At 36.6% G+C, this 25612-nt stretch overlaps 1 protein-coding gene across 5 annotated transcripts in view; it reads right to left on the minus strand.

Annotated features, from left to right (window-relative positions):
* Positions 1-25612, minus strand: part of diaph2 (diaphanous-related formin 2) — a 347968-nt gene that overhangs the window by 309334 nt on the left and 13022 nt on the right. For 3 of the 5 annotated variants that reach the window (XM_017408299.2, XM_017408296.2, XM_017408295.2), the window contains exons 3-6: positions 24306-24338; positions 22644-22820; positions 15657-15761; positions 8032-8052 (exon numbers count right to left, since the gene is read on the minus strand). In XM_017408299.2, coding sequence (XP_017263788.1) covers positions 8032-8052; positions 15657-15761; positions 22644-22820; positions 24306-24338 — 336 coding nt within the window. The remainder of the gene's footprint in view (positions 1-8031; positions 8053-15656; positions 15762-22643; positions 22821-24305; positions 24339-25612) is intronic. The other 2 variants (XM_017408298.2, XM_017408297.2) reach the window with 2 other exon arrangements.

A 25612-nucleotide genomic window follows, 5' to 3' on the forward strand; every position in this document is an offset into this window, starting at 1 on the left:
AGAGTTCAACAGTAGCGGTGAAAAAGCTTCCAACTAGCAGTAATTGGTTTTAAAATAATAGAATTCATTACAGTTATGGCGCTTGTTCAGAAATGCAAACAGGGGAAGAAAAAACATTCACCAGAGACTTGGGCTGAACTGCTTCACTAAAAACCATGGGGAGATGAAAGGCATAATTCAAATGACAATTTTAGAATCTTTAGTTCATTTATATCAGAAACTCAGAAGATGTTACAGGGATAATAACATCAAGATTTTTTTTCCCATTCTTTTGTTCTAGTTGAAGGGCTTGGAAGGAACTTTTTCCTTCTCGGTTTCATTCTTCTGTAGTGGCAGATTCCTCCTCCTCGTACAGAGACATGTGAGGTGACACACAAACAACCTAGCAAACAACACCCGTCGGCAGCAGAGACAGCCAACTGAAAGCTAACATGGGAAATCTTGACAGGAAAAACGAAAAAACACCTCACACATGACACTGAATTTGCTGCTTGTCTTATTAATTGACTATGTAATTATACACATCAGGGGTCTCCACTGTAAGGTCCTGTGCATTTGATCACATTCAGTTGCAGGGCCAGTGTCTCAGGTGGAAGGAATACATTCCCTCCAATCAGGATTAAAAACATCATTTCTCAAGACCACTCAGGACATAAAGACACAGGTCAACCACCTCAATATGATTGGCTGTCACCTCTCATGCTGTGTTCATTGCCAACACCAAGGACATCACCATTTGGAACACTATACATCTGCCATCAAATAGGCTTCAGGCCAATATCAGACAATTGGCCCTATTCTAACAGAGCGCCTGATTTACTCTGACTACCAATTGATAGAGCCAAATGCCTTTATAACTTATGTGAAAATAACAGCAGGGATGAAATTACCACTATTATTCGCTTTATTTTTCTCATATTTACTGGGCAAAGTACCGAAGAAAAAGCAACAACGCCATATGGTTGTGCATTAAAAATTGATGCAGCATGTTAGCACCTGAGATGAATGACAAGGTGTAAGGAGCTGTAATACAGAAGACAGCATGTACTGGGGGGCAAAGCTATCTCTTTAGCTGCTCTTGGTCAGCAACATTTACACTGCCTAAATGTGCAGGTATATTGCAGAAAGTGTTGAGAATAATCTAACCAGAAGGAAAATCTATATATGAACAAGTATTGCTTTACAAAATAAATATTATTGTAAAGGGATGAAATCAGTTAATCTGTGAGATCCAAATTCAATATTTAATCTAGTTGTCATTAAAACAAGTCTTGGTATTACCTGTTAAGAGTAATACATGCTTCTTTAAAGCTCATATAATGCAAGTGAACATTAATTGAAACAAAAAGGACACCAAGAGCATCAGCAACAGTTACACTTTTGTATCTTCATCAGGAAAAAAATGAAAACAATGAAACTAGTCATCTTTATTCTTTGCCAACATTAGCAAAGTGGAAGTAGTGATCCAAGAAGTCATACTAATTGCTGTTCAGGAATTTCACACTTTGCCTTCCCCTAAATATCAGATTTTAACAAATAGCATCAGTAGCACATGTAGTCTGGTGTTATGTGGGTTCAAAGAAACTGTGTAGGTCAGTTCTATATCAACAGTGTGGCTTTTCAAAACTATGTAGTGCACCAATTACATTGAAAATTCAATAGCCATCCACTCCCACCAAGTGCTGAACTTGAGTACTGCAGTTTTGGTCAGACAGTCTGAGACAGTGATCAGAGATGATCAGCTCCCGAATTTAAATATAAATTTCAATCATAAATTTTGTGAAATACCATCTCAATAATAACATTTTGTTCACATAAACACATCTTAGCAAAGCATATATGAGAGTGGAAAAATTATGCAGTAATTTGCAATAAAACTGTACCCATTTTGGCAGTGTAAGACACGCATGAGAGCAGCCAGCAATCATCAAGAGAAGGTACTGCCAACTAAATCATAATAAGACTCTCATCCTTTAGCGCAGCTGAACTTTGTTTTTCCAAGCAAACTTAAAGTAAGTCACAGTAACGTTTGTCATTATAGCTAGCACAAGCTTGCTAATTTATAGTCATTTATTCTTCCACTCATTTATTCACAAGGGAGGAAAGATGAGCCACATGGTGAGTTAACAGCTAACGAGTGCTACAGCTTAAAGGCTATCATTATAAAACGGTGGCAAATCTCTTTCAAGTACATATAGAAAAGAAATTCAAAGTCAGACAATAACACAGCAAGTGATCTTGCCTTGATCATGCCACCAATCTTTACAGCAAAGAACTATCTCAGGAATCAAGGGGAACATGGCTGCTGATGAGGCAATTTTGTGCCTTTACTGTTGTGGGTCCAAGTATGACAGGGCTGTGAAAGTACTGTAGCTGATAAGCAGAGACTGTACCTTGTTAGCACACGGCTGTGCTGAATGGACCAATTGGCTGAGCAGTGAGCTGCTACCAAAATCCTTGTAGGTTTATCAAAAGAGCAGAGAGAAGAATAAATACACTTTTGATCTAACTCTCAATACCCACGATCTGCAAAAATCTTAATGCATTATTAGGTCCTGCCAACAGCTTAATAGTTGTCTTTCCTACCCTTCAATAATCCCACAAGACATATCAGGAAGGTTTTTACAATGCTTACATACATATAAATACAACTAAAAGTAAAGTTTGCATTTGGAATAAATAGAAATGCACAAAACAAGAGAGGTCAGTAAGGTTATAACTAGAAGTATTGCATCACTTTGCAAAATGCAAAGCATTATCCATGCAAAACTTGACATACTGAGATAAAGACTATGTTTCACAAATATCACATTTAGAAAAAAAAAAAACTCCATCAACCAAAGCTAATAAACAGATGTAGAGGATATCTAAAAGAAAAAAAAACACAAATAAAGAAATCAGGAGTGACTGGAGGAGCAAGCAACCATAAAACATGGGGATACACAGAATTTCACAGCTGTGTGAACAGTTAAAGCAGATGCGGTGGGATGTGATGGTGGGTGCATACAGAGAGTAGGGTTGTAAAAATATGCTATAAAGTTTATGGAGCCTAATGCGGCCCCGCAGGAGCCTCCTGCCGAGCTGAGCATGCCAACGGTGCTGTTGAGTGTGTGACAGAGCTGTGGGGGAGAGATGTACAACTGAGCATAGCTAGTATTCACAAGCTCCATCACTTGTGTGGGGATGTGCATACAGTATATAACATTTACAGGAAATGCAATCAACAGAACTAAGAATCCATTTTCTCCCTCCTGTCCTTGTCTGAAATAGACAGTATCTATTTCTCCTGCTCAGTATCTTAAAGCCAAACTATAGTATTCAAGCCTCCTGGAAAAACACATAGAAAAATTGTGCCAGTTGCCACAACCACAGACATACACATTCACAGAGACACTATAAAGCCCTGCAACAGCCACTGTTCAACCCAATATCAGCATACTGTGACCACTTCAGACTTTCATGTTCCCTTCAAAAATAACAAGATTCAGCTCTCCTCTTTTGATTGAAGAGGAATGATTGTTTCTGGCTTCATAACGAAAAGATGTGGTTTTTGAAAGGAGATGTCGAACAGACAGAGAAAGAATATATAAATATATGCTCATAGAAAAGTATTCCTGTTTCCCTAGTGGGAGCTGTTTTGACCTAGTCCCTCCCACACAGGCCGCTCTATGTCACAGCTGAACTCTGGCTTCTTCTACAGCCTGCAAAGGTCAATCTAACCGTGAATGCCTGAAGACAAGCCATTCAGCAAAAAAGCAGCATTAATTGAAAAATCATTATGAAAATTGTGAAGTAAAACATTTCATGACACAATGCATGTGTCGTGCCTTGTTATTTACAAGGCAATTAGGTAATCAGAGTGCAAGCATTTTTATTTCTCAAAGTGAACTTTGCTTAAGAACTTGTGTGGGAGATACAACCTTTTAAAATGTACTGTCTGCACTAGTAATTAGGCCCTTGCCTACAAATATTTCTTGTTCGGCTGTATTTTATTTTACCGCTAGTTCTTGCAGAAACAGAGATATAAACTGAGTTTAGGACTTCCAACTGATACAAAACAGATACCCTCTCTTTATTTATTTAAAGTAAATAAATCTCAATATAAGTCCAACAAAAGCCTGGGGAAGCATCGCTTGGAAGGACACAAAGTGTCCACAAAAATATCAAATATAATGGTAGACTTTACTTTATGTGTACTTGTCTTATTAGCTTTGATCGTTTAAACTCCAAGATCAAAGTGTTGAAGGAGCTACTGTGTATACTCCCTATAGTGCATTTTATCACTGATGTAAACCCTTTGAAATGAATGGAAAAATGTTGTCATTTATTTTTGAAATTCAAAAACAGGTTCCAGGCAAATTAGGTTGCTGTTCATGAATATTGTAAGGTAGTCATTGTATTTTAGGTTGTTTCACATTTTTGTTGTTGTTTAATTAGGTCCACATACATGTTGACCAAATGTCATGGAGATTTAACTAAACTGTACAAGTCTCAAGACATTTGTCATGGATTTATTAACTTACTGAACAAACAAGAAAAGTGACGGTCACATTGCCATTTGTCATTCAAAGAAAAGGAATGATCGCTTACACTGATCAGTCCTAAATATTTAACATTTTTGGTTTTCTGAAAAAAGAAGTATGACTGATTATCATTTCAGTTCAAGGTGTTGCTTTTTGTGAGGTCAGATTAAGCTTTACTTTTAACCTTCAATAACCACTTTCTAGCCAGCACATCCATGAATCCATGCCAACATTTGTTACAGATATAATGTAATTTCCTCCGGCCACTCCTGAGCTGTCATGTTCACAAGAGGTGACAGATGCAAGGTTGAAGTGTCTGTGACCTGGAGAATGGAAAAGATAACATATTTGTTTTTCTAAAAAAAAAAAAAAAAAGGAGGGGAAAATTCACAAATTTTAAAAGCTTAAATTAGCAGAATTAGCATTGCTGTTTGTTTGAGGTCTGTCAGTAAAAAAATCTGGCCTCTTATCCATCTACCTGCAGGAAAGGAATACTAACTGTTCATAAATTTTAAAACATCAATATTTGACATTAAATATACCAGCACAAATGCACTTCGGTAGCAAAAGAAAGTTTTTGTTGTTTGTTGTTTGTTAACTTCCAACTTTTTAAATGTAACTGCATTCTTGCATCGGATTGCATGTATTGAAAAATTGGCACAGTAAGCACTTCATTGTATGAGTTAAGGATCATCTGAGTAAAATCTAACAGCACACACGCAGTTCTGGACCACTACTGGTACTTCAGACCTGAAGTATCAGTAGCTGTCTCTGCATAAAATCTTACATGTGACTGTGCTTTAAAACCCTCTAAATATACAGCAGGATGCTATGTGTGTGTGTCTCTCTCTCTCTATATATATATATATATATATATATATATATTTTTTTTTTTTTTTTTTTTTTTTTTTGCCTAAAACTATTTTAAAACATTTGAGTAAGTGAAGCAGAACCTTTTTTTATTACCCATTAAAATTATAGAAGATCCAAATCCAGACCCCCTACTTAAAAGTAAAATGTCAGATAAATCCTTCCTCATACAAGCCTCAGTCAAATTCTATGTCAGTCAGATGAACTCTAAAATAAGCTTTCAGCCAATCAAAGAATTATCTTATTCAGATAGTTCCCTTCAGAAAATGTTTCCTTGATCTTAATTTAGAATAGAATCTATGGTGAACACTGGCTCAGGGCATGGGAGGCAAACTCAATTGATTAATTTTTCATTGCCGTTCTTTTAAAGCACCAAGGACATGTGCCACATCAAATCTGCTCAACCCTAAGCACCAAGTTTAATAGCTTGCTTGAAACAAAAAGTCTTTTGAGGCATGTGGTTTCAGAAGGTAAACAGTAAAATGGTGGAGGGATCCCTTGATTTCTTTTTAATATATGCAGAATGCTAATGCAAAAATACTGAATCAGCTCAGGAAACCATTTCAGCCTCTCGTGACCTTTTCTCTTAAGTTTGAAGCATTTCAGGTTTTTATTTTGTTCGACTCCGCACAGTGCTAACAGCACACAGAGAGTAGCTGTTTACACAACTACATTTACCATCACAACCTGACATTTCAGAGATGACCAGCAGCTAAGCAGTCATCTGTCCAGTTGTACAGGTATTGATCATTTCCTCCAGTCTGGAAATTTTCCATCACTGTTTTTTAACAAATGGATCACACACCCTCTTGCTCTGTAGGTCTCAACAACATTCTGAGCTGCAGAGTCTGTCAGCCGACAAGACAAGATGGAAGTCTACTTTCAACTCTGCAGCAGGCACTGACAGATAGACCTTGACTTGTGACGTAAATCAGGCTGTTGCTTACAGACCCTGATGTTCTAAAACCATTGTAGAGGTCAAAAGGCTGCTGCAGCAGACTCCTTAAAGAGGTCAAATCTGTCTGGACTCGGAGTCTACATGCATGAATACCATTACCTTTCTGTTTTGTTCATATTTTCCTCAATTTTGCTTTTGGAGTTAAAAAAAAAATGAGACTCGTGTTGTAGTGCTGTGTGTTACACGTCCACAGTGGTCAGAGTAGATAAAAGTAAAACCACAAAGTTTACTTTAAGCTCACTCTTTTCTAGTTAAGGAGACATGGCACAAAAAGTTTATGCCAGAAACATAGATGTTACACTTGTGTTTTCCCCATGGACAGCTCTAAGTAACACGTTCCATCTAGCACATCTGTACACACTCATCAACACACACTGACAGTGTGAAAATAAGAATCTGATAGGAAAGCAGGGACTTAACTAGCCCACAACTGACTAACCTGGCTAAAATGCTGATTTTCTTCTTCATCTTCTCCTCATTCATAGAGGCTTTTAGAAACACAACTCAAAGCTATTAGTCTACTGCCTCTATCTATTTACTACTGCTACAGAATTGTCACAAAGGTTAAAAATGCCAGGTCAAACACTTTTGTTAGCTTTTGTGTTGGAAGAAATGTATTGATAACCAGGACCTCTAGTATCTTTGAAATGGTTTTGCAGAAATTCTGAAACAAGGTCTCCCCATCTTAGATGAGTGGTCATGATCGAAGCTGAAGTAATTTTGTCCTTTCTATTTACTGAACACAATGTAGCCATTACAGCTGAAACCTACTCTATTGCCATCCACACAAGCTGAGCTGATAAACCCATCGCTCTCACAAAAATAACCAAGCACAAAAGAGCAGTTTAACAAAAGCCGAAAAAAAATGCAATCAATAAAAATGTCTCTGTAAAATGCCTCAAAGAGCGAGGTTTGTCTGTGAGCATGGACAGCTCAAAGGCCAGGTCACAGTGCACCTCTTAACCTTGTGTGTTCTTCTGCTTGGCTTTACAATCCTCCTAATCCTTATGAAGCCCTCAAAAGGCAATGAAAGACCACTTAAAATGACACCATTTAAAGTGGCAATCCCACACTTGTCAAACAAATCCTGTATGAGTGTCTTTATGGATTTCTTAAAAATCTAAAATAGTTCTTCAAAACTAAATGCAATGCCCTTTTATTAATAAAAAAGAAAAAAGGGTGAAATGAAAAAAATGATATACAAACAAGAAAAAAATACATTAATTTAGATGTTTTCAACATTTCTGAACTAGTTTAATTAAAATGACATCAACAACAAAAACAAGAATTTGAATCACCTTGAAAAACATTGAGATGAACCAACTTCTGGTTTAAAAGAAAGGAAAAGCAGTTTGTGTCTGTAAAAGTTATTATTGATCATGTGATATTTAAATACTAATGGGACCACAATTCACATGTACAATGTGTCTTCTTTTTCATTAAAACTCATTTAGAATATCAACACTTTAAACCAAAATATGTGCCATGACAATGACCTAATGTGCACAGTTCAAAATGTTCCTAACAACAGAATACCTTAATTGGTGTGTGTGTGTGTGTGTGTGTGTGTGTGTGTGTGTGTGTGTGGGTGTGTGTGTGTGGAGGGGGAATCAGAGTTTGAATGAGGGCATATATATAAGGATAAAGACTTAGAAGCCAAATAAATAATGGGCTACTTACCGCAACTTTGCTCCCAGTTATCTGCATGCAGCGATCAGCGGAGAAGGTTAATGTGCAAAAGACACAAACAGCACAATCATTAGTAGGCCAGAGAATGATCCAAAACATGTTAAGCATTAGTGTCTGTGTGACATCACACAAATTCTTCACACAAATGAAGCACATATACATAAGTCTAAAATTGATAAAAGCCAACACAAGAACTCACAATTACTGCTGCATAATAAAGATAATGTCTGTGTGTGAACGCTGCAACTTCATTATTTTTGAAATTCTCAAAATCAATACATAAATGAATAAAATTGCATAAAAGGTTTAGAACAAAAGAATTTGCGAATTGTGTACATGAATATAAAAACTTCAGATGTGATGGTTGGGAGGATAAAATGTGGCTGTTTTTGACTGGTATAGATTCACAGATTTGTGCCCCAATGTGATCGTTGGCTACTGTGAGAACCTGTAGAAGGTCTCTCTTGCCTGAAATCAATCTGTTGCCATTAACATTGGTCTTCAGATGTCAAATTTGTGTGGCAGAACTACCTTGAACCCTTGCAGTCAGCACAATTCCCAGGGTTTAACCTTGTTATCTGTCAATAGTGGCAGGTAGCAGAAGCGATTTTCATTACTGCAACTGTGGGACTTGTTTCACAGTGGGAAGGTGTCTGTTAGCACAGCAAATGTATTCTAATCTGAGGCTGAGCTCCTCTCGCTGCAACATGCTTCTGGGGAATTGCATTTTGATTGCTGAAAGTTATAGGACACACTGCAAACCTTATTTTTTTTCCTCATTCTTTCTTTCTCTGTGTTTTAGAGAAGGAGGTAGAAAAAAAATCTAACTTTGCACTTCTTTCATTGTGACTCCCAAACTGTCCAGCTCTGCACACATTCGATGCTTACCCTTTCTATCAATCTACCAAAAGATTAAAACCAAATATAAAATCACACTGACATGACACCATGTTTACCCTGTTTTATAATAAAAACTGTGTTATTGTCTAAAATTGGAAAAACAAATGTTCTAATATTACTGGACATTAAAATACCAACAGTAAATACAGTTTAGAAATGACATGTTTTTGAATCCTAATGATAGCAGCTTTATTAAACAACAGACATTATCTTTAGTGTGCTAATCAGAAAGGAACTTGAGGAACAGAAATAGTTTCTCTGGCATCTAATAGCATTAAAAAAAGTATGTACTTTATGAGCATTCGTCTTAAGACAAGTATGATCATTATATAATCTTCATAGTCATAACTAACTGCATGCAACTGCAACTTTAAAATAATTAAGGGCCTGTGTGTTCTCTGAAAATATATGGCCCTGACAAACAGGAATGTTATACAGTGTAGACTACATTAAATAAACCAGTATTTCAAAAATAATGCTATAATTAGCAATCCCCCTTTTTAAGACCCTACATCCCATCTTTCTTATATTAAGCAAAGCATATTCATATTCAACATGATTTCTTTAGAACACGTATTAATTGTATTAGTACAGCAATGTTTTTGTTTTTGCAGTTTTTGCTGCTATATTAGCACACAGTTAGATGGAGAAAAGAACACAAGACAAGATGGAAAAGGAAGCCAACTGTTTATGCAAAGCTGATGGTCAAAGACATTCAAAGACTCACTTCTGCAAAAGCTGAATTGGATTACACTGAAGTACAACTCATATTCAAATGAGCTGGGTCAATGCAGAATTCTTCTATAAAAAAGACATTCCATTTTGTGTTGGGGATAATTTGCTAGACCCCTGCTGTGGTCCCCCTAGTAAAATATGGAAGAGTTCTCAATCTTGCCTGGCTATGAACTTGTAGAAAAAGGTGGCATCACAAGAGGAAGAAGAGGATGAAAAAAAGCTTTGAATTTACTTTGAAATTTATATTTTGTGAGAGCAAACAATGCATTTGTCTTCTATTTTTTTAATTGCCATTTTTTTCAAAGCCAGACAGCTGTTTTAAAGGGAATGTTATATGTGAACATGCATGAGTGATAGATATAGATGCACCAATCAGCCACAACATTATGACTAATTGCCAAATATTGAGGATGTTTCCCATTTTGATTTCAACCTTCATGATCTACCAAGGCACCAACTCCTTAAGACCTTAGAGCAATTGTATCTGGCAACAACACCTAAATATCAGATTTCAAAATCTTGTAAAACGTAGGGTGGGGTTTCAATGCGTTGGATTTGCTTTACATATCCAACAAATGCTCAACCAATTTGACATCTATCAAATTTAGAGGTCAAATAAACTCTTCAAACTTGTTATTGAGGTTTTTAAACTGTTCATGAAACCTTTTTTTCAGTGTGAGAGGGTGCACTGTCCTGATGATAGAAGGAATGTTGTTTGTTTTAAAGGGTGTTTCTAGTTCATTCCAATATTTAGTTAAATTGTACATATCACAGTAAAAGCCTAATGAATGTTGGGAACCAAGGACTCCCAGCAACACATTGCCCAAAGCATTGTATTGCCACTGCCTGTAGACCAGGGCATAGAAATGCTATGACCTCACCAGCCTTATCCTTTGGTAAAGATTGTTAAAAGATTGTTGTTGCTACTCCACTTTCTCACTCCAACACATATTTGGGTACAGAAAGTTCAGTTGCCACCTAATGTATCCACCCACTACCAGGTATTATTGTAACAGGGTAATAAAGCTTTGCATCACCTTATGACCATAATCTTATGGTTGATTGGTACATGAGAAACAAACTTAAGTGTATCTGAAGCCCTTGAATCCCATGGATATTGCTTTTTATTGAATGTTTGACTGAGCATGTCTACACAGAGACACACGAAAACAAGTTATTGTTCCAATTACCTATTTTAAAATTTCTACTTCTAAAGTAAGTTGGGCCAACAAACAGTATTTGACTTTGGTTAAGACAGAATTACAGAGTGCTAAATAGATCTACCACAATTTGAGAATTGTAATATCTGTGTGAGCTTCAAGACTCATTCTGTTTAAAATTGTAAAACAAAATTATTTTCTTGTCAAATGTCCAACAACAACAACCTGTAAAATACCCTCTACAAAAATAAGCAAAGGAACACAAAATGGAATAAAATATGAGTGAAGCCCTTCTGCACACATCACCACAAAAACTAAACCTTCACATTTTTGAGACTGACGAGACTCGAGCAAAACAGGGAAGGCACCACAGCAAGACAGAAAATAAAGCCAACATGTTCAAAAAGCACCACTCCCACATTCAGTCAGATTTAGATTTCGAAAGTAACATTTTACATTTGGCCCACAGTGCATGCTTATCAACACCAACAACCAACACTAACTGGCAACTGTAACCTCTTTCAAACCCATGCAGTTTGCCCATGCTTCTATACAGAAAAGATGGAAAAACTGGAGTGGTTTTCTAAAAAGAGCAATAAATAAATAAATAAATGCATCCAAAGTTTGCTTTTCAAAAACTAAATTAGGTTTCCAACTTAAAAGAAAAAACTATCAAACTTTTTGTGTATATTTTTAGACATTTGAGGCTAAACTTTTGCAAGATACTGAAGCACATCCAAGCAGTTATTGTAACTTTCATATCAGCTACAGGCTGGAATGATTGGGCCTCATTCCTATAAGAATTTAGAAATATCTGTTGGTGAGTATTTAGATCAGTAAACTAGTTTTTATAGCAAGTGAAGATAGGGGATTACAGCTTTAACATCATCTAAAGAATTGGTAATTAAATGGTTTCCATGACTATAACATTTTTTTGTTAAATTGCTTGGTTTTGTAGCAACCTTAAAATACTTTTAGGTAGTAAGAGGAAATGTCTGCTCCTGTCTCTCCATTGGTTCCAGTTGTATGTACAATGTCTCTCACTGCACAGATTAGTAAAATGCAGGCCTTGTTGTCATAATCGTATGCAAATCTCCCCTAAACTATTAAGCCGAAGTAAGACGTTTTCATGTAATATCACGATGTGACAGTGTGTGTATGTACAACTGTTCTGTATTGTAACTGTGTGTGCAGAGTTGCTTGAATCTGCATGAACAGCTACTTCATCACTGACATTCAACCCCCACCCCCACCCCACCCCTCCATCAGTTCTATTAAACGTGATAGCTGGGTGCAGACAGACATCACATTTTGTCCTCTGTCCTTTCACTACACGGATTATGTTATTCATTTGAATAAAATATCTGAGCCCACAAAGCATAATGGGCCCTGTGAGGAATTCAATCATCTCGGATAATCATCATTATCAATAATGCCAGTTAATTACCATAACAATGAGGAAGGTAATAAATGATGATGTCAAGGGAGAGCTACCAGGTTCAGGAAACAATGGGGAAAGAAATCACTTTTTCCTTTTTAAAAAAAGATTTTAATATTACCTCATAAAGTTGTCCATAATTTTATTCATCGTACATTGATGGACAACTGTCAGACCTGTTTATATTAGGTAACATGATTATTTTTCAGCATCATTTTAGACTAACAGAATATGGGCTGCACAACATGAAATAATTTATCTATTTTTTGTTCTTACTAACCAAAAACTAAAACGAAAAACAAATGGTTAGTATTTTAACAGGGTTTAAAAGAATAAAATAAAGCTAACTGCAAATTGTCATAATTACAGTAAAATTGTAAGCTCAAACACTTATCACAAGTTTAAATATATTTTATTTACTTCTGTAGTTGGTGGTTATGCCTCCTGGTGTTATTAAGACCGAGGTAATGCTTAACTCCTGCTTTTGAATAAATGTTTTTCCATTTAAAATGATGGCTTTATTTGTTGGTTGCACTGTGTATACTTTCATTTTTACATCAGGCACTTTAAAAACTAATATTTTGAACTAAAAGTTTATTAAGACTCCTACAACAAAGAACCGTTAGATTGCTGAGTGGAATGTAATGAAGTCAGAATGCAATAGCTAAATGGAAAGTACCTGAAAGTAATTTCAACCCAAATGTATTTCACTAAAGGTTTAAGAAAATATATGTTGAAACTAAAAAAATGTCATGTTTTCTGTAAAATGTAGCATTTTATATGTTAACATTTGTAATATTCACTGTTTCATTCACATTTTGGTCATTGTTTTTTTTTAATAAAGACTTGTTTGCCACGACGAGTCATAGTTCACATGGGATTTTAGATATTTGTCTTATTTGGTTGAACTGCACATTAGCTAAGGTAGCAGATATTATAAAAGTCATTACGAAGTCAGACTTTTCTCATAAAAACATGTAATACCACCGTTATAATTTTTATAAGTGGTTGTGGTGGTTGTACAAAGCATAGCAACAGGAGTTAAAAATAGCTGAAAATATCTTTTTCCACACGTTTTCAGATTTTTGCTAAGCCAGTGTTATATTCCTGTGGGTTTAATTGCATTAATATAACATAGCTGTCAGCTTGAGAAAAACATGATATTTTCTTTCACCTGAGGACATGGTCTCACAGTCGGCACTGTTCGTCAGATGAAAAGCTGCATCGCCGCACTAAAGTCCTTCTAGATTTACAATTTTTTCATTACATGTTTTGCCATAACATACGACCATAATAATTTTTTTATTCTGAGTTAACAAATACAACATATTGTAGAAAAAAAACTGCAGTGGATGGTAACAGTTCAAAATACTTCTATAAAGTCTAACAAATTTGTTTTTTGTTTATTGGGTTTAAAACTCATAACTACTGATGAAACATTTTTTTCTGGGTTACACTAAGGGGGAAGACGTTTGGACTGCATATCCTTCATTTATTAGGAGAATTTGTCAGATTTCCCAGAGCAGTGTGTCTATATGTTAATACAACTGCAGCAGGTCAGTCTAGTCCTGCGTTCAAAGTGACCTGTATATGCCACTAGGGCCGACCTGGTCATATTTCCATCACAAAATATTACAGATATGAGGTAAATTGTGCATGACACCTACAAGTTCAGTTCATGTCAGACCTATGGACAGCAGTGCCTTTATGTTCTCCTTGTGGTGCCAGAAACATGCATTGCATCATATCATCTTTTAACAACACCCTGTGGGGGTTTTGGGAAATGAAGAGAGCAGGTCCTGTGGTGTTTCCTCGTCTCGCCTGTTACAGCTGTGTGGTGACATCAGCTGTTGAATGTGAAATTCTGCATCCAGCAAAACCGTATTGGAGGTTTTTACAGCGCTTTTACAAGTAGAGTCAGATTTAAACAAACCACAGTTCATTTCCTCTGACAGTTTGCTTCATTTGGGCCGGTGGGAAAGCTCATCCCAACTATGGTGGGCACCAAACAAGCAAAGTCTTTTCCGCCTGAAAGCCTGGGTCTCAGTTCAGTCGCAGGAGAACCCTGGTGCAGTTTGCTTACTGACTATCGAGGTTCAACTACCCAAACCAAACCCAACCAAAGAGAGGAAGTGACGTAGAAGGCAGTGCACTTCTTGTGAAAAAACAATTAGGTTTGAACACCAAAATATAAACAGAAACCCCAAGATTGCATAAGTTTGGTGTCGCTCCTTTGTTTTTGTTGTGAACAAGCTGGCTGAAGGGGACTGATTTGCGTTTTTGATCCTGGCCCATCAATAAGCAGCATTTTTTTTTTCTTTAGGCTTTTGGCCTTTATGTTCAGTGCTAGTTTTCTGCCCCGAACGAGCAGCTGTTCGAACTGCATGATGCAGTCTAGGTGGTTTGGTTTGAGAGCAGCATGAAAGTGAACCAAACCAAATGAAGGTGAGAAATTTCTTGGTATTCCAATCGGAGACCCTCAGTCTACCCTGGTGTGAAAGCGCTCTTAGTTCCATGCATAAAAAGTTTTGTGTGCAACAGGTCTGAACAGGATAAAAGAAGTAAGGTTAGCATCAAGGGTATCCTGCACATATTAAAACAGATTAACGACATTTACAACCAATGCAGTATTTTCTATAGCGGTCAATCCATTTGGAGCTTCATTTCTGAAAGACTCAGCATTCCTGAAATGCTCTCCTTTTAGCCAAACTGTCTTACAGTCCTATTGCCAATTAATTACATTAGACATAATATGCATCATCAGTTTTTAAACAACTATTTAATTTTTTTATTTCCCTTGTTTCAGATTTTTAAAGATGTGTTGCTGACAAATTGCTTAATTTAAAAATTTTTTTTTTTTTTTAATTTCAACACCTGATATGTTCTCTTTATTGTTTATATTTCTTTGAAGGGTTTTACTGCATTTATAATAATGTCACTTTGAGTTTATTTATATTTTAGGAAACCTCAAATTGGATTCTTGATAACCACTCATTGAAACAAGACACCACCACCACTAAGCAAAAAGAAACAAAAAAAAAAAAAAAGCAAAAGCCAAGACCAACACTGACCAGACCATCCCTTAACATCAAGTAAATATGTCATTCTTAATTAAATCCAGAAGATTTTTTAAAATTGAAGAAGCAATCAATGATTAAAAAAAATCAGAACTGCAATCAAAGATTTGGGTTTCAAGCATGAAGAGTGAGGAAATGTGACTTCAGAAAGGGTGACAAAGCAAGCTGTGAAGCAGACAGTTAGGTTATATTCTTTGCAGAGGCTTGTTATGTCTGTAATGATTTCCTTTTAGTTTTTAGACCAACCCCATATCAAACATACAGTACAGTCCAGATTAAAAACAGAATACTTGGTTTCTCACTTACAGATTTGGCAGTTGCTGAGATGTACTGGACCACCATCTCGCGTTTGGTGCTCAAGTCCTTTCCCCGCAGAGGAGCTTTGCGTTCTTCATTGAGGTTCATGTCCTCCTACAAACACACCAACAATGAAGTAAAATATACTATTCCAGATTTTTGAAAAACAGATTTAAGTGGCTTGTATAGCATTTACTATATGTATGGTTATTATACATGGTTAACTAGGTGCATCAAAAAAAAAAAAAGAAATGGTGTGATAATAAAGCTAAACCTAAATTGAGACATACATGACACTTGGGAGCAAAACAGTCATACACTTAACTCAAAAAATTGTTCAAAATACCAGCATTTTAAAATGTCACACTTTGAACCAGATCATTTATAGTACAATAGATTCATTAGCAAGAAGAAACATTTTAGATGGATCGACATTTATTATTCCATTTCCACTATGATCCTTTTACATCAGATCCTGTTCTGTGGGTAAATTAATTTCTAACTATGTCCCTTTGTTAAAGTCACAGGCTGCAGCAGCAGAATATAATGGCAGTAATAATTAGTCCTTGAAATAAAAGTAGCAAGGCTGCAGCAATAAAAACTGCACACTGCACCCCAACTCTGTACAGAAGAACAAAATCAAACAACACTGCTTCTATTGAGGCCATGCAATCACATCTGATAGGCTGGATAGGCAGTATCTGCGTGTTATTGGGAGTATTATCTTCGTGCTACTTTAATTCGGCATCACAAAGAGGTCTTTCATGTGAGAGACATCAGGGGATAGAGTGAAGGCCGGACAGAGCACTAAAAGCTAGGGAATGACATGATGATTAGAATGGAGGAGGATGTTTATCAGAAGCACTCTCTCACAAAGAGATGGCTGGAATGAACACAGTGAAAAAATATCCTCCTCTGAGTTTTAGGAAACCAAAGATGTGGAGCCATGCTGCCCTCTAGTGGCAGACAAAAAAAGGACGTTTTGTGTCTTCAAGTGCTGTCGCTCTCATTCGGCAATAATTTCAAAAACTTTAGCTATTGATAAATACGAACACAGTAATATACAACTGCTTCAATATCTTCCCACGAGTAATCAGATTCAAGCTGTTCTGCTGCATTTGTCATCGAAGCATGAGCATGAATCCCAACCAGGGGCGAAGTGACCTAAATTCCTCCAACTACAGTTCCTCGAATAAATACCCTCTGAGCTAAAAAGACCATTAAGATCTTCTGTGGAACTGGGAGGGACAAATACAGCAGAAACTTTTTCATCACCAGGGAAACCAGCAGGTTTTTTAATTAATCTCTGAACCCTGCTAATTTATCTGCTTAATTGGCATTCAATAAAGGAGGCAAAATGTGACGGGGTGAGTACATGTGGAGGGTGGGGGGGTGAGGGTACGAGTAGTGAGCCTGCGGGACACTTGTCAAGGGGCAAACTGGAGGAATGAGCCCTACTTGTTCAGCCTACAAAATGATTAATGCTCTTTTATTAATTATACCCTCACAGGCAACATAAAAAGAATCTCAATATATCATGACTATTCCGCTGGTGTAACTGAAATGGCTTGATTAGAGCTTCTAGCTATGCCAGTGGACTTACAAAATAACATGCATTGCTTGTTACCTCATGCAGGTCTAGCAAGCTCTGGTAAGAATTTTTGATGTATTTTTTAAGTAATTTGTGCGTATTTGGTCTCACCAAAAATATCCCATTTCTACAGTATCAATATGTAATAAGAGTCTGCTGTCCATAAGTAGCGGTTTTGAATTTAAACAGAAAACTGGCTGACGGTAAAGCTGAGCTGAGTTTCTGCCAACATGCAGCAGTTGATGAACAATGCTGAAGGTTCATCCTTTCGTTCAAAGCAGCCAATAAATTTTTAACAGGACAATATTCTTGACTGCCCAATCATCTCAACTCAAGTAAGCAGGTGTTTCCCTCACTAAAGAGCAGTCCCCAAACAAGCAATAAGTTAAGATGGCTGCACTCTAGGCATGGCAGCGTCTCACCAGGGAAGATGCCAGGCAGCTGTCGATTTCTTTGGATTGCAGTTTAGGCAGTCATTAACTGCAACAGTTAAGCAAGCATTTGCTTTTATTTTAATTTCTATCTATAAAACGTGTTCCACCAAGAATAAAAATGGATACAATTGTTGTTTGTTAGATTTATTATAACTGCTACAATCCAAAGTTCTTGTTTTCATATTGGTTGTATTATATAGAATTCAAAATGTTGAAAACAAAGTGAAAACAGTCTAAGGTACGTCACGCTCCTTTTTAAAGGCCTAGTAGCCACATAAACTTAATAAAAAAAACAACAACTGAGCAAAATCTCTAAAATCCTGTGGTGGCAATCATGGGGCTTCAAATTTAGCACAACCCAGAGCAGTAAAAGCTTCAAATCAGAGGGAAGAACAATTAATGGATACCATCAAATGCACTCAAGGCTGAAAATACTATGAAGAGTTTGCCTTCGGGGAAATGTGGATCTGAGAAAAGTAAAGTACAAAAATGTTTTGCTTCAACTGTGACAAATCAATTATTTTGTCCACTAGCCTCAAGTTTGATCCATGAGTTTGTAAGGGCACATGCCATAATTCTCCTGTGGGCTGGTTTTAATGTCTTGGCACAGAGTGGAACTGCTGAGGGATCACATAGGAGCTTATTACTGCAAGTGTTCATCCTGACAATGGCACACAGAGAGACACATAAAACCTCAAACAAGCCACAGCTGCACTGCAATGTGACATTCTTCTTTCACTAGTTTGATGTTTCTGCTGGCGTCTCAGGATCCTTTTGTCATACTCTTAAAACTGACATTTTCTAAACCATTGCAACCACGAACCAAACGAGTTCAATGAAATATAATTAGGTTTTGTTTTTGCACATATTTAGGCTAAGAAACAAAAGATGAATTCCTCATCTGGGTAGTGATGTGTTGATTTTTTTTAGAAACATCTGTACAATAGACCCCAACTTTAAAAAAAACTTAATTTTAATGACATAAGTTTACAAAATTAATGCAAACATTAAAATAGAAAATGAGGACATCAATTTCACCACATTTTCAGTGTTTTATACTTATTAAACGTACTTACACATTTGAGATAAATGCATTTAATATTAGAAGGAACTGTGACACATCAAGGTCTAAAATAAAGTTTTGCAACTTAATGTATTTTGATTGGAGTTATGCTGTTCTTAAGTTAGACATTTTGAATTTAGTTTATTACTGAAACCCAGTCGTCTCCTCAGTGCAATAAAAATACTGGACATTTTAATCAGCAGGCCAACTGATGGAAATTGCAATGAGAGTTTTTGAAACCAAGCTGTGCTGAACTTGGTAATTCCCGTAACAAAACATAAAACCATTCTACACAAATATAAAGACAGCCCTGAAAGTTTTAACTTTCTCTAGTTTTGTGAACACAGGCTAGCTCTCAATGATTAGTTTTTAAAAAGAAATCTGTAAAGTATTAATTTGCTTTTCCTTTCCACTGAGGGTTTCTTCCTATATTTTACCACATCCCTTTAATGACCTTTCAGTAATGGGCTATGTGCCATGTAGGCTCTGAGACACACATTGCAGAAACAGAAAAAAAAAATCTCTTGGTCATTAACGCACAGTAGGTGGCCTCACTAATATGGCAAGGGTCAGCCCTACATTTAAAGACAGCAAGCGATCTAAGGCTACAACATGTAACACCATAATAACATTCAACAGCGATATATGAGGAAAAAAGTTTTTTTTTTAAAGCAATTGGCATTTATGTGTGTAAACCATAAAAACAAAATCGACAAAAATATGAGAGGCAACAAACAGACAGATACTGAGGAAAGGTTATTAGCATCAAAAGAATCCACCCACCATAGTTGTTTCTGTGTTTGCTACATCAAAGCAAAAAAGTTTACAGTCTATGAGTGTAAGTAGTATTGGCATCCACCGTATACAAGTAAATAACTCTTTTTCTTTTGGATTTTATTACTGTAATTATACTTCCAACCCGAAGTGTCAAGGCCCGTCAAATGTCAGAGCAGCAAACATGCCTTTTGTGTCATCTGTCACTGAGCAAATTGAAGCCTGGGTTTAATGTCACGCCGCTGTGAGCACAAACATAGTAATTGAGAGGTGAACTGAGTGACAGGGATGAGCACCCAGGCAAGAAAACACTGAACATAGGCCTGATGAAAACCAGGAGCACTGATCGTATTTCTCTGGCTCTGGCAATAAAAAAGTATTGTATGAGAAATACAGGAAAGGTAAGCACCATGCCACACACACACACACACACACACACACACACACACACACACACACACACACAGTCATTCAGACATTATCAACAATGGTACACACAACCTATGCAATGAAGCCAGAGTAATTCCGCTCCTCACTTCAAAGAGATGAGCTGAAAGCTTTTTGTTAGATTTCAATCCTGCGGAACATAAGGCCAAAAATGCATTTGAATGGAGAAAATCACAAGTGTGACAGAGCTTTGACCCCACAGATGAGTGAGAAGTGAATTTTAAAGTTTGGTGTGCACCGACAGTGGTCAGGGGAATAGAACTTTGAAACTTGATATAAAATGCTTTTACTTTTATGTTTAAGATTTTTTAATGATGTATAAAAAAACAGTAAATTTAAAAAATATATATATATCCACAAATAGCATGTAAGGATGAAAACTCTTTTCTTTTTTTTGTCATTGCTGTGTTGTTTTCCAAATACCTCTGTAATACCAGCACATTATGGAGCTACTGTAAATTATTGTAACGAGTGCTATGAGTCAGTATTGCAAAAGAAATATATGTGACCATGGCAGTTTATGTAGAACTGGCCCTGCAGCTTCAAATTAACAATCACTTTCACTTAGGTTGGAGAGCTGTTCTTCTACAAACATCAGGCATAAATACCATTCTGTTTATACAACTTCACAAGTTAGTTTGATTCAATACCATGATTTGTTGACTTTAAACTAAAGGTTCTTTTTTAGGATCTTCACAATGATGATGATAGATATATGTATCCATATGTTTGGTTCAGCCTAAGCCTTTGCCGCCCTGAACAGACAGAGCAAAGTGGGTATTAAAAAAATTACTAAGTCAAAGTTAAATGGTATTCTTTGAATATATCGAACTCTTGACATATCTTAATACATATCTATGAGAGTATCTGAGTTTTGTTTGAGGCAAAAGTATCCAGTATATCAAAATGACAGTTTTTTTACTTTTCTTGGTAGTAACAAAAATGTAATTTGACTTGTACAAAATGACCAAATTTATGGGTATCATATTTTTATGAGTGAAGTAAAACAGGAATGGTAGTTCCTTTTACAGTAAAAAACATTTTACTTGAATACACAACAGTTCTGACCAATTCTGGTATTGATCTTTTTGCTCTACAGGGTCACGGACCGTGAAATCACACCGTCTTTGACAACACAATGTAGGTTTCAGACTGTATTTGTGCCTTCAAACAAAAAGTCTCCCGTTTTATGTTATATAGCGAGATATAAACGGGGCACTTTTCAAATCTGTACAGATTCATAAACAGTCCTTTTCAGCTATTTACATGGGCACAGTTTTACTGTGTCTACTTACTGTAGACTTGAAAAAAAAATTGTTTACAAATGCATCTTAGAGCCAGTGTGAAGCTGCTCTGCAGGTGTTTGAGTGAAAAGTGTTTTGCTGTTCTGCCAACCCTACTGAAAAAGAAGTGACCACGGTTGTTCAAACATGTTTTTACAATCTTAACAAACAACTCTCACAAAAAGATGTAAAGCAATAAAAAAAACAAATTACAGTGTCAAACTGTAGCAATGTAGACAGCAGTGCTTGATTTTCTAGGCTGGATATAAATTAAAAGTCAAAGTACAACACACAGCCCTTTCTGATCTTCATTTTTCCATTAAGTAAGACAGAGATAGCACAAGATAACTGATACAGCACTGGGCATGATCAAAAACTGGGCTGGACAAGATGATTTCTAGCTTCCTACTAAAAACAAAAAAAAGGAACAGAGATAGCTCTTACTCCTGAAGAGGCTGTGGTTTTTCAACATCTGTGGAGCCACGATGTGCACTGCAGGTGTTTCATGAGTCTGTGGTGGCGAGTGCCATTTACTACACTGAGGTCTGCAGGAGCAACAGCCTGAGGGTGTCCGACATTAGCAGACTAAACAAACCGATTCGGCCCGCTCAGCTGGGTGGAGTTAGACCATCTACATGCAGTGAAGGATGTCAAACCTCTCTCTGCCTCTCTTTGTCACTGTGGTCAAAAAGCTTTAAAATATTCACAACTACTACAGTCTACCGCCATTGCTGTCAATTTATATTTTAATTATTTCATACAATTCTGCACATCACCTTCAATATTTGTATGTTTGCCTACAGGTAATACAAACTCATGTCACTGTTTTTATAGTGACACTGCTGCCACATAATCTAAAACTTCTTATCTGTGTGCCGTGAGTGTGGGTTTACAGGAACTCTTACCTACACGTGAATTCACAACCTTCTGCTGTAGTTTTCAACCTTAAACTAGGTACTAAAGAGACAAATCCCAATTTTCTTAATTTACGCAAATAAATTCAACCTTGCTTCTGATGGCAGCTCAGTATGCTTCCAGTTCTCATTTAAAACTGTCAGTTTTTGTTCATCTGTAAGACCTATAAACCCTAATATCTCGACAGGGCAATATCGTGCAGGCAAATTATCGAGTGTAAAAATAAGATGTTGCATGAAACATGACAGTTGTAAAAAGAAATAATTACTTTTTTCATGTACCCTATCTCATCAGTAATAAAAGTAGAATTTATGAGCACTAATATATTAAAAAAAAAGCTTTACAAAACTCACTATCTATTCATGACAACATTTTTGAGGGACATTTAAAATTATTAAAAAATTAAAATTATTTATTCCTGTGCGGCATTGGGAGACATAATAAACCTGTGGAGTGTTAGAAAGATTGCAAAAGAAACAAAAAGCTTACCATCATCTTTTCAAAAAGGTCAATGATTTCTTTTTCTGAGAGGTTCATGGATCTCTCGTCAAATAAGGGCTGTGGAAGAGGCAGCTCAACTTGAGTCGAGCTGGGATCCGTCGGGTGCTGTATGAGAGGCTTCTCTTTCTTCGCCCCAGTTTTCCTGAAACTGGTTATACGGTCCCTCTGAAAGAAAGCAGTGATTGACATATCAAAATACTGCACTGCTAACAATTCATAAACTGAGGGATCAAAGGGAAAAAAAATAACTTGGTTTAAAGTGTCTGTAAAATGAACTTTTAGTTTCCACAGATTAAAGGTCATACTGTGTCCTGATGTCACCCACAATTTACAGAAACCCGTCATGTTGAGGACAGCTCAAAACATGTTACTGTAAACAAAAAACCCAGTGAAACAAATGAAAACCAAGAGACAGATTTTCTTTTTTAATTTCTTTTCTACCACATAATTTAAAAAAGCAAAAGCATTAACTGTTAACAGAAATTACATGTATTTATTAGAATTAGAGGTAAACTGATTAATTAACTAACCAATTATTTGTCTAATATTTGCCATTTTAAAAAAATCAGCCATGCCTGAGCAAACTTAGCTGATTACCAAGCAGGAAAAAGAAGATGCAGCAGCTGCTATAACCAGCTCACTGCAACCTACAAATGTAAATAACTGTTCGGATTTTGTCAGAAAAAAAACCTAACATCTTGATCAAAAAGAGGAGAGAGAGAGAGAGAAAAGGGTGGTGGTAGAGATCAGCGGCGTATATTAGCCATCAATGACCTCTGTTTAGAATACAGTGAAAGACGACACTGGAAATGACTTACCATCGAATCTTCCAGATGTTCTGGTTTGTGTTCATGTTATTTAAATAAGTTAAGTACAGGATGACAACTTTAACTTGTGGTGTAAGTAAAAACGTGCTTTGTGAACTTCATTAATTTACACTAATGTAATAAGTGCATTTAATAAAGTTTGGTTTGAAAGCAAAAGATGTACATGGATTGCATGCAGGGAGTGAATGTTAGTCATTTTTAGTAAAATGGAAGGAGAAGGCATGCTAGATAAATGAACACATATGGAAAAAAATTAAAAGATAAACATATAATGAGGACATAAATGATGTTGCTAGTACTACTATCGATTTACTGAAATAGTACTTGATGGATCAAACATACTGTAAGCTAAAGATTCAGTCAAGTTATTTGTAAACAAAGGGTATTAAAAACAAGCTGATCTAATCAGAAGTGCGACTGATAATTTCACAAGAAACGTGTGAGCTGGTTACAAAGGTCTGGGAAGATATGTCTATGTTTTGTTTGGACATTAAGCCAAGAAGGGCTAAAAAAAGCTACCATGAAAAAAAATATATTTTATTTATACAGTAATACAGAACTACTCCAAACAATAAGAGATTACAGATTACTGTCTTCTGGCTGCCACTGTGCAATAATACAAAGGTCACATTTCACTGTAGCAAAATATGTGATTGTTTTCAGTTTAGGATGTTTTTGAAAATAAATTCAATATTTCATTTTTTTCCCAGGTACATTTGATCCATCCATATATTTCAGTGAAAAAGGTCCATGCAGTCATTAACAAAACATGAAATCATGTCAAACAACACTAGTCACACCAAAATCAAACCAAGCACCTTACCATATCATCAGCCAATGTTTTTATATGTATGTTCTGTTGGAGGGAGGGCACAGTGTGAAAAACAATATTCAACAGAAAAAAACGACCGCCAAATGCTCAGTTAGTGCTCCAACTGAAGTGTTTTTACATGTACAGTGTCCTCGGATGCTGTCTCATTTGTCTATGTGAAACCAATTTAGGGTTTCGATAACATGCAGGCACTTAAAAAAACAAAAAACAAAGGATAAGTGCAAAATGTCTTAGATCCACCACAGAGAGCGGTGGATCTAAGACTATTCTCAGTATCACTTGCTTCATTTTATATAAATGAGCAAATCCTGAGTTTTGTACATGTGGATGAGAGAACACTTGATGATTCCTAATAAAAAAGTAATTTTAAATAAATGTTAGGGACTGAAACGTGAACACCCCAAGGACACTTTTAAAACCAACACAATACAGACACATAAAAAGATACTAAACATAGGTGAAGGTCCTATAATCCCACAGCCACACCTGTTCATCACCTCAAAACATGCAAGTTAGTGCAGCTTTATTCCAGATGGGTGTAATCCAAAACGTAGCAAGTTCCCAAGGCACAAAAAGTTATTTTATTGCTGTGACATAGGTTCTAAAGAGCATCTTTTGTTGTGACAGGGACCAAAAAGATAACACCACAACTTCAATTAAGACAGATGTTTTTCTTCATCTCAGACACAATAAGAAAGGCGGATGCCACAGGGTTGGGGCTCAGCAAGAGACGGCCATTTGAAACACACCTCAAATGGGAATCAGTAACAACCTCGCCATATGTTTTGGCGCGAGGCTGTAAAGTACTAATGAGTCGAGAGATGTGGGGCTGTGATGGTCATAAAGCCTGCCTCCAGCCGTGGATTTCTCCACAATTCTAATCAAGAAACTACTGATACTGGGGCGTGCAAACAAATTAGCTTTAACCTGCACCTCCCTCTGTGCTGTCGCTCTGGGCGAGACTGCGCAGACACACCAACTCCCATATCTGTCACTACTTTTGTTGAAAACAACCAATCAACAGTTGGGAGCTCGAGCTATAAACTGCAGGAAAGTGTCAGTATTCTTCAGGTTTTGTCTGCTGCTCAAGTCCAAATATCAGTCATGTCATATTCATCATGCATCAGGCAAAGAAGACTCTGCCTCGTGGGTAATTGCTTCACTATTCCTGTGCGGGCAGGTAACTACGTGAGTCTGACTAACTTAGGCATCAGTTCCACTCAGGCACAATTAGTTGCATTTATTGTAGCTGCATCACTACTCACAACATCTGTAAAGCTAATAATTTGACCTGAACA

This window comes from Kryptolebias marmoratus, linkage group LG9, assembly GCF_001649575.2.
Source record: "Kryptolebias marmoratus isolate JLee-2015 linkage group LG9, ASM164957v2, whole genome shotgun sequence".
In the NCBI taxonomy this organism is placed as follows: domain Eukaryota; kingdom Metazoa; phylum Chordata; class Actinopteri; order Cyprinodontiformes; family Rivulidae; genus Kryptolebias; species Kryptolebias marmoratus.